This window comes from Zonotrichia albicollis, chromosome 8, assembly GCF_047830755.1.
Source record: "Zonotrichia albicollis isolate bZonAlb1 chromosome 8, bZonAlb1.hap1, whole genome shotgun sequence".
Taxonomy (NCBI): domain Eukaryota; kingdom Metazoa; phylum Chordata; class Aves; order Passeriformes; family Passerellidae; genus Zonotrichia; species Zonotrichia albicollis.
The window spans coordinates 31282674-31292914 of NC_133826.1; the positions used below are offsets into that span (position 1 = coordinate 31282674).

Consider the following 10241-nt stretch of genomic DNA (forward strand, 5'->3'; position numbering starts at 1 on the left):
TAACACAAAAAAATTTTAAAAATGCAGATTTTTTTTTTTTCTGAGCTAAAGATTTTCTATCCTGGGTGGGAGATTGCAAGTAAACACAAATCCACAGACAGAGAAGTGAAAGAGGGAGCATTTAGTGGATGACCTAGAAATTAGAAGTGGGTGGTTGTAATTTCTGAAGAACGGTGCAAAAATTAAAATTAAAAAAAAAAAAAAAATATCTGCTTGCAAAATGATTGACCAGCCAAAGCTTGGAGGAGACACTGAGAAACTCTGAGTTTGAAGTCAGTGTGCTGTGGATGGAGCTGCGTGCAGCACACAGCACTGATGCTGCAGAGGGCAGCTCAAGGGCAGATACGGCGCTTCTGGGGGCTGAAGAGAAGGCTGGATGTTATTTCACGTGACATAACTGTCATTAAGGTTAATTTTAGGAGCCTGGGGCATGTACAGGTGTTTGGGGCCACGGGCTGGTGTCGAACGGGAGCTGAGCTGCGCGGAGCAGCTGCTGCTCTGGGCTGCGGTTTGTAGCGCCAGCCCTGCAGAGCTGCAGTGTCACTTCCCCAAGGGACGAGGGCACAACCAGAGCTGCCCTCGGAGCCCGGCGTGGGCACAGCTGCAGTGCCCAGTACAGAGCCACCTCCTGCCACCAGCTCCTGTGGACACAGGGCTGGGCTGGCCAGGGCAGCCCAGGCTGCTGCAGCATGTGAGAGCCCGAGCCAGCACGCAGCGGGGCCGAGGGAGCAAAGGGAACCTAGCCAGAAGCTTCTCTAGAAGAAGATGGAGAACCCGCTTCTTTTATTCCCCCAGCTCAACATTTCTGCTTCAAAGGATAAACCCTATTGCAAAGTCATGAAACCAGCGATAAAGGAAGAGCCAAACAAGGCAAGCAAGCCTGGGTAAGTGTTCAGGTCATGCCAACCTTCTGCGTGTTCTATTTACATGGAGGATTCTTCTAGCATAGTTTGTGGGGGTGAATTTAGGACACAGCTAATTTCATTTTTGACATATATGTGAGAACTCATGAACTACAATCCTAGAAATTGTATGTGTAAAATATTAACTCTTTAAGAAGAGTTATCTCAAAGAACTCTTGGGTTTTTTTTTTTTTTTGAGGACAAGAAACATACCAAATTAATGATCTAAAAATACTAAGAAAGAGAGATTGCAAGAAATTCTGAGAAATGATTCTCTAAAGCCTGAATATGATCCGGGAAAGCTTTTTTCAAAAATTTCAAATGACAGGAAGCAATACTTCCTTTTTTCTTTGTGAAACATTAAAAGTAGAAGATACTGAGCCAACTGTTTACATTGTCTAATGGGAAGTTTGGCCCCTCATCTTTAAAATAAATTAAAAGGATGCTGAAAATAAAAGGATTTCCATTTTTCTTTGCCAGTGCAAAATATGTGCTAAGCTATGAAGAAAAAAACATTAATGTGAATAATATACGTAGGAGAAGTAACACCAACATTACTGTAAGTGAAAATAGGGAGCTCTATAATGCAGAAGCAGAGAATGCTTGAGAGGGAAAAACCAACTTTCTACAAGTTTCTTGAAAAGCTACTCCAATTCTGTCGTAGAGCTAAGCAGAAGAGAAATAGGCTGAGCCTGCTCCTGCAGAAACCTGAATTCCATGAAAGTGATCACCTTGGCAAACCTGGAAACTTGACAAAAGCAGCAAGGTAAACATTGTAAAAGACTGGGTTGGTTGGTGATTTCCTCCAAGAAGCACCTGTGTGACTTGGGATGTTTCCTGTACCCATGTGTGTGCATTCAGACTGGGCAGAGTAACACTTTGAAAATTTATCAGTGTAACCCAAGCATGCAAACACTACAGAATTACCTGGTATGCATCGAGGTAATCAGCAGTGTTTTCACACCACTTGGTCCCCATACATTTGCAGAGAGGTTTAAACCTTGTGCCAGCAGCCTTGGTACGAGTCCACTGACTGTACAGAGCAATAATCCACTCAGAAATGCATCTGGCAGGAAAATCATACAGCTCCTGGCAAAGCAGGTTTTCCAAATACTTCTGTGATGCACAAATACCAGTTTTAGACAGTGAATGCAGAGTTCCTCAGTAACTGCAGTAATTGGTTGAACACTCTTGTCTCCAAAATTTCTACACTTTGGTAGTATTGTCCCTAGTATTTACCATAAAGATGCATTAACGAGCTAATTAACGACCACGTGGTAGAGGTCACCTAAGGACCCAAACTCTGCTTCCAGGACCCGGGGAAAAGTGGCTGGGGAGGGGGTATCTAAACAATAAACCGTGTTTATTGCTCACGTTTTGAGAGGTCCTGGTTGCAGATGTGTCAAACCATTCTAAGATTGCATCTGTAAAGAGAAAATAGAGGCAGACAGTGCTGTGTGGCTCACATACCCCAGGTATTTTATGCAAAGTACAACCATTCACTGCATTCTTACCATCTGCCAGACTGGCGCTTTCAGAGCGGTAACAATTCTCTGAAGAATTTCCCTCTTTCAACATCATTTCCTCCTTCAGCCAGCTGTCTTTTACCATGTTACTCTCTGCTGGTGCCTGACTAACAGAGATTTGACTGTTCTTGTATGAAAGAGAAACTTGTAGATTTTTGCTGGTCTTATATTTGGATTAAAGTGACAATTATATTTGTCAAAAAATGGGAAAAAACCAACCAAACAAATTTACTCTTTTTCAAATAATAATGTGAGATAATAGTTTGAAATTTATTAAGTGATTTACTTAGATTTTATAATTTCCATTTTTCACACAGAATTACTAAAATAAATAGAAAGAGATTTAAATAAAACACTGCAGGTGGAAATTGAGGTGATAGTAGAAAAGTTAATTTGTTCATTTAAAACTTTGGTTTTAGTTTAAATGTCTATTCATTTGTTTAAATTAGTTTCTTCTCATATTTAGAAGGCAGCAAAGTTGAACAAATCTTGGTTTCTGTTTATTATTGCACAAGCTCACTGCTGCACTCAGGTGTTGGGGTTCTGTGAGGCTCCCAGGTTGTTGCAGATGCTGAAGGAAAACCAGAAACTCACAGGAGGAGTTTCCAAACCCACAAAGATCCTCTCCAGTATTTCATGCCTTTGTCAACTGAGTATGTGGTCTAAAGACATAAGGCTCTATCTTTCACTATGGCCAAAATAATTTCTGTAGGGACAGGAACCTGCAGCTGGCAGAGTTCATGGTACTTTCTGTAATTCTCATAACTAATAAATGCTGTAAGGGAGTGAGGTCTCGTTTCCCTGACTCCAGAATTCTTCTGCTTTCCCGAATTTCTCCTCATGAACTCTTTTCTTCTCTCTAGTTAAAATTTTCATTCCAGCAAGAAATTACTTCAGCTACGAAACATGTGATACCTATTAAAATTTTAAAAACCAAACCAAAACGCCTCCTTTCACGTTTTGTGCAAACCCAGAGTCATTATTGGCTTAAATTCCTTACCAAAGAGATTGGAATTTCCTTTCATCTAAACTTCATGTGCCTCCTCCCTGCCAAGGGGGCCCAAACTGTGTAAATCAGGAAACAGAACCGCAAGCCTTGATGAGGAAGTGGGATCCTGTTCCAGAAACGCTTGGTCCATAAGTTGATTTGATCAACTAATCCCAGACCAGTCACTTACTGATACTTTCAGTGTCCTGTGATTTGTCCTGGAATGAAAATGGTTCCAAACATGCACATCCACAAAGCAACTGATAAAAATTGCTTCTTTTTTCCCTTTCTTTGCTGTTACATAGGGCAGACTTTTCAAAATTGACGGGAAACACGTGCCACTTGACATACTTGATGAAGAACATGAGGAGTTTTATAAATGAGGCACAGTGTCTCAGAATAACATGGCATTTGAAATGTTTGTGGTAAACAAACCAGACTACACATGCTATTGCCCTGTAAAACGGACACCTAAACCATATTGCCACAGTTTTTTCTTCAGGCTACAGAATTCTGTATATTTCATTTAAAAAGCAGACTGTGGTAAAAAAGCAGCCTCAGAGTGAGCATATTCAAAACTACATCTCTGCATGACTATCTCAAGTTTAAATAGCTGACAAGACCTGCTTCCTTTATGACTTTCACTATCCTACATGGTCTCAATTGCCTTAAAGATTTGTAGGACAACACAAATACCACAGTGAAAAGCCTCTGCTCTGATGTTTTTATAAAAAGAGAAAAGAAATATAACTCTGCAGGAAAAAATGTCAAGAGAGAGTTAAAGGAAATGTTCCTGATGCCCCTTAGAGAATGATCTCCCTTAGTGAGGTGATCTAATCAAAGGCTCTGTGGAACAGTCCTGAGCCACAATGGTGACAGATAATGTGTGTTACACAGCTTCCTAAATGCACAGTGTGAACAATTATTCTAACTCTTTTCTGTTTCTTAGCAGTGTGTCTCCTGAAGAAGCAGTGAAATGGGGAGAGTCTTTTGACAAACTACTTTCTGAGAAAGGTCAGTAGTTTTTTGTCTCTCCATGCAGACTGTTAGGATGGAAAATTGATGGTAAAGGATGGAAAATCATAAAATCCAGTTATGCCCTTGAATAGACATGCCAGTTACCTAAACTATGATGGGTCATTTATGGCAGCGTGTGTTTCCTGCTCTTCTTGTCTTCTTCAGCCAGAGTTTGCTGTCAACTTGTGAAAATAGTTTAAAATAATTTTTGTGTTTGGTGTTTTATTGAACAAAGTAATACAGCAAACAGCAAAGAGTCCCTTCAGTAAACAGGAACATTTAACCATAATATTGCTCAAATATTCCTAACTGCATATGCTCCATGTAGTTAAGACTTTGTCACTCCTGACAGTTTATTTATAAGCCAGTGAATAGATCCAAGCTGGCCATCACTGAGAGGCCCTGCTGCTCCCATAATTATCAAATGCACATATGTTCCTGCCTTCATTTTGGAGGGGCACATGTTTCAGCTACAGTGCTGGACACTGTGGGCTTTTCAAATCTGTTCCTTGAACAGTTCACATCCACACAATTGCATTACTTCCACAGATGAAGCATGTTTGGCAAAGAAAATATCCTCAGTATAACAACAGCAGGATAAAACCAATTACAGAGATGCTGAAAGCCATCCATTTTAAATTGCTGCTGAAGAGTAGTTTACTTATGAGCAAAGATTCAAATAGATTTTTGATCAAACTGAATTGATATTCAGCTGGAATAAAGTCCACCACTTCCACATACTCCCATAGGTTTTGCTTAATGTTTTTTTTTCTAAATTTATGAGATCTTGGTAGCATTTTTTTACTGATGCTGAGAATTCTGTAAGGAGAGTTACAGGATCACAATGGAGAAACTGCTCTTATTTACAGCCTTTATGTATTCTAGGATAATTATCTCTAATGTGGTATTATTCCAAGGGAGCAAAACATATTTTACTACATTGTACAGACTCTTTGAAAGAGTAACTGTCTGATAAGGATAGATTTTTTTAATGCAATTCAACTTTCGCTTTTGTAGCTGGGCTGGATGCCTTCACAAAGTTTCTGAAAACTGAGTTCAGTGAGGAGAACATCGAATTCTGGATAGCCTGTGAGGATTACAAGAAAAGCAAAAGCGCACATGATCTTCTGCCAAAAGCCAAGACCATTTTTGAAACATTCATACAGAAAGATGCTCCAAAAGAGGTAAAGACCTTTCTCATTATACATAGTGTTTGATTGACACAACTGCATCTGGTGAAACTTTCTTTTGAGAAGTGCATGCCCAGAAGCAGCTTCAAGAGCTAATCCTGAAGTCTCCTGATATAAGAAGACTTTCATAAAAGTCAACTCTGGAAGGAGCATGGACATGTCTTGATTGACTCCCTCTCCCTTTTCCACCCCTCCACCTCCAATTGTATACCCCTGGTGTGTTACTGTCAGCTCAAAACGATGTTGATATGACAATCCTCACCAGTGCTAAGGCCTTTTCTTAATATCCTAAGAATGAAAAGTTTTCACATTTCCAACTTATTCATTTTACTGAAGTTTATGAAGGGTTCATAAATGAACAAAAGAAATAATTTTTTGCCTGCCCTAAAAAGGAGAAGAACAGGTTGGGAGATCATCAAATTTCAGTGAAATCATAAGCAGCCTCTTGAATAGGTCTTTTTGACTTACATTTACCTTTAATTCTATCCCATTTGAGTAGATCAATAGCTGTATTTTTTTATTTGCCAGAATAGGAGAAGTTAAACACTAACTTCTGCTTCCTTGTAATGAGGGTGAAAAAGGTCTAATTCTCGTTTTAGTGAAAAGATTGCAAAGCAGTGCAGTTTCCATCTGCAATTCCCATAGATTGCATTAGGATTCAGATCTGCTTTTCCTAGGAAATGCCTACTTTCAAGGACTTATGTCCCTTTCCATTCCTTTCCCTGCTGTGTGCCTTTGGGGAGAAGCAGCCCTGGACAGGTAACAAGTGCTGACACTGTCAATGCTTGAGACTGATTGAAGCAAAGAGATGAGCAGGAGAAAGCTGAGGAGAGGACAGGGCAGGGAAGTCATAGTAACATAACAATTTCTCTCTCTGCCATTCTTGAGTTTGGTGCAGGCAGGGTGGGTGCTGTGGTTCACCTTGGTCACTTGGCTTTGGTGTGACTTCCTCCCTTGGGCTCAGCTGAGACCACGTAGCTCTGCAGCTTGCACATCTCCTCTGATTCCTTGTCCAGCAGAACTCTTTTACACAAGTTCTAAGCCTACAGTTTGATGGGATCATAAAATTTTGGATGAGTGGACCCTTCTCTGATCACTAATTGCCCTTCAGCTCTTAGATCTAGACTATTTGTTCCAACTAGTTGTATGGAAATGACAGGCGCCTCTCAGGGAGGAAAAGAAAAACATTATAGAAGTCACTTTTTGATTGGGTCAACAAATTTTAAAATATATTCCACCTTATTTTTCAAAATAACATGCTTGAACCAGTGCCTGTCACTTCATTAAAATTCTTATACTATTAAGCATTTCCCAGGGTGAATACAGCAGCACATGGAGTAAATAGTAATTTTGATACTTCCCCAATCTAAGGCCTCCAGAGACCCATTTAAATTAAAAACAATTAGAATTTTTTCATCTTCCTACTACAGAAAGTACACAGAAACCAGAAATTTAAACTATTCACTAATGTCATCTTATTAGAACAAGTTCTACTTTAATCCTACATGAGAGCAGAAGAGATCTGTAATAGTCTGGTATTGCAAAGCTGGGAACTTGTGACTATACAGTGTTCACTCTTAGAAAATTACTTTTAGTCAAATATCAGAGTTTTTCTTCTGTTTCCCCAATTTTCCATGGTACAATGGAATACAATGGGATTTGTGGAGACTTTCTGAGAGCCACCACTGAAGGCAAACACACTAATTCTGTGCTGTTAATATCCTGTTGTATGGGGGATTCAAGGTCCTCCTCATGCCTTGAGAGGCTACTAGAATAGAGGCTGGGCAGAGTTAAAGGAATAAAATAGAGATTTATTAAAGGCCTTCACAGGATACACCTTGGGCAGTACAAGATCCAGCTGCGGCTACACCCAATATGGACGACAAGACACAAGTTTTCACACTTTTATGTTTTGGTCCTTTTCCATCTTGGGGTTAATTTTCCAATTCCAGCTCCAGGTGATGCAGTCCCATCCTCCCAGTTTGCTCTCCTCCATTCCCTGTTGTTTGCACTTTTTGGGCCTGAAGCTGCAGCGGTGCCCTTGGTCCTGGGGCTGGAAAAGGATAGTTTTGTCTAACTAAGCTGTGGAGAGAACTTGCTAACACTTTATAACAAGTTCAGAGTTATAAACTAATGCAGTACAGAATCTGGAAAATATGAAGGCTCAAACTTAAGGCTTCACTCTTATCAGAAAAGTCTTTTCCTGGTGTACAGAATCAGTGCTATAGATAATAACACTGGATACGCATGAATGTACATTAAATACCCTTTTCCTCGTCCTCCAGGTGAATCTGGACTTTCACACCAAGGAAGTCACAAGCCAGAGCATTCGGCAACCCCTGCGCAGCACCTTCGACGCGGCGCAGAGCACGGTGTACCGGCTGATGGAGCAGGACAGCTACCCGCGCTTCCTGCGCTCCGCCCCCTACCGGGGCCTGCTGCAGGGCCGGCCCGCGGCCCGCGCCCCGCTCCGCCGCCGCTCCCGCTCCTTCACCGTCAGCGACTTCCAGGGCGTGCGGCCGGACCTCACCGTGTGGTGACAGCCCAGCTCAGCCCTCCTCAGTCCCGTGTGGTGACAGCCCAGCTCAGCCCTCCTCACCCCCTGTGTCCCAGTGTGTCCCTGTCCCAGCTCAGCCTTCCTCACCCCCATGTGGTGACAGCCCAGCTCGGCCCTCCTCACCCCCTGTGTCCCCCGTGTGGTGACAGCCCAGCTCAGCCCTCCTCAGTCCCGTGTGGTGACAGCCCAGCTCAGCCCTCCTCATCCCCCGTGTCCCCATGTGTCCCTGTCCCAGCTCGGCCCTCCTCACCCCCAGCTCCTGCAGCAACCCGGGTGTGTTTTAAACCCCAAACCCTCAGCGGGTGTAACTAAGTGGTGAAGCAAAAGAAAATTCACTTATAGCACATCAGAGTTCTGGAGCAGAATCTCACTTTCATAGAAAAGTAGGTGATGTATTGGCAAATCATAATATGTGGAGTTTTCATATAGGAATTTTTGTTTTAAACTCACAGCAAAGGCTGTGATCAGATTTGGGGGAAAATTTTGATTTTCCTGCTTAAAAATTTCTCATGTAGTCCCATTTGATATTACCAAACACGTATCCTGGACCTGTACCTTTATGCCAGAGTTTCATCACAGTTAGAATATCTGTATCCAGTCTTTGCACACATTTGTGTTTTTGCAATATTTCCTACACTAAGCACAGAGAATTTGTGGTATTTTCTGATACTGTAAAACACACAGGAACATTATAAGGTATAATGCCAATTTACATTTATTTTAACTAAAGACACTGCATAATTAAATCTATAATTAAAATGTGGCCATTGCCTATTTTAAGAGGAACGTAAAAATACCTATTTAATTTTTTAGGTTACATTTTTCTTATTCCACATGTCTGTTGTCTATTTTTAAGTTATGATGTATATATTAGCTTTGGCATCAAATGCATGTATTCTAATTTTTTGCAACTAAATGAGCAGCAGCAAGGGGACAAGAATGCTATTTTAACACAATGTGTATTCTTAAATACCAGCTGATGTCTATGTATATAAATACAAAATATTTCTACTTTTATTTATAAATAGTCGTGGTATACCAACTTTGTTACTACAGCTCTTGGACTCGGGCAGGGCAACTTTCAGTTCCATTGGACATTAATATCCTCTCTATAGGTCATAGAAGGGGAAGGAGAAATCTTCTTTTTTATTTCTTTACTATCAAAGACAGACATTTTTTTTTTTATAGTCAGCGCACACATTCAGTCTGTCCTTTACTTTCACAGTTGATGCAGACATACCTTGAAGCTTGGGGCAGTTCTTAAAATCTTAAACATTGGTTCAGTTTAGGAAGGGGCTGCAGGATTTATCTGTAACTATGACTTGTATATTACGTTGTTTCTTGTGTAATTTAAGCTTTCTCCCTTTCCCTCCCCTTTCTGTAAATGGTGAAGGAGAAGAGATGCAGTTCCTGAGGATGGGACTTTGTGTTCATTGTTAATTTGGTGTGTATAAGAGCTTCTGGATCTGTAGGTTTCCCTGTCTGCTTTATTAACTTCCAATAAATCAGATCTACTTAAAGAGTTGCCAGGATTTGATTTATCATCAGTACATTGATGAGGAAGATGTGAAGACTTCACCTAGGTTCAACTCTAGCTGTAATCACTGCCACAATAAACAAATTGTTACTGTGCACAGAGATCCAAACTCATGTGGAAATGCTGCTGAGCCACAGTGACCCAGGAACCATCTCCAAGCTCCTACCTTTACCTGGGGAACAGAGAGGAAACACATTTGTAATGATTATCTATGCTGGTTTATTCATCACCCTCCCCTGATCTCAAAACACCAGGCATAGGCTCTTTCTGACAATGAAAGCAGCCAGGACCTGGCTGAAGGGTTTATTCACTAAAGAATAGTTAGGCATTGGGATGAGCTGCCCAGGGAGGCGGAGGGGTCACAGTCTCTGGAAGAATTCAAGAGGCCTCTGGCTGTGGTGCTTGGGGCTACAGCTTAGGGCTGACTGTGGCTGGGGAAGGTTAATGTTTGGATTAGATCTCCAAGGTCTCTTCCAGCCTTGGGGATTCTGTGATGAGGGAGTGTCAGGATCCGTCCTAGTGTA

General features: G+C 41.3%; 1 protein-coding gene across 2 annotated transcripts; it reads left to right on the forward strand.

Moving 5' to 3' along the window:
* Positions 1 to 524: 524 nt before the first annotated feature.
* RGS18 (regulator of G protein signaling 18) lies at positions 525 to 9782 on the forward strand. Of its 2 annotated transcripts, none has more exons than XM_014271713.3 (5): positions 525 to 884; positions 1567 to 1668; positions 4366 to 4430; positions 5451 to 5617; positions 7909 to 9782. In XM_014271713.3, the coding sequence occupies exons 1-5, from the start codon at positions 766 to 768 to the stop codon at positions 8161 to 8163; spliced, it is 708 nt and encodes a 235-aa protein (XP_014127188.2). In that variant the 5' UTR covers positions 525 to 765; the 3' UTR covers positions 8164 to 9782. The 2 variants fall into 2 exon arrangements, with proteins under 2 accessions (XP_014127188.2, XP_005493675.2); XM_005493618.4 differs by having other exon boundaries at positions 4369 to 4430.
* Positions 9783 to 10241: the final 459 nt, after the last annotated feature.

Bases quoted from the DNA above. Each gene is read 5' to 3' on its own strand.
- RGS18 (XM_014271713.3), top strand. From the start codon at position 766: ATGGAGAACCCGCTTCTTTTATTCCCCCAGCTCAACATTTCTGCTTCA. The intron at 885-1,566 runs GTAAGTGTTCAG...ATTCTGTCGTAG, and splicing joins AACAAGGCAAGCAAGCCTGG to AGCTAAGCAGAAGAGAAATA. The intron at 1,669-4,365 runs GTAAACATTGTA...TCTGTTTCTTAG, and splicing joins AACTTGACAAAAGCAGCAAG to CAGTGTGTCTCCTGAAGAAG.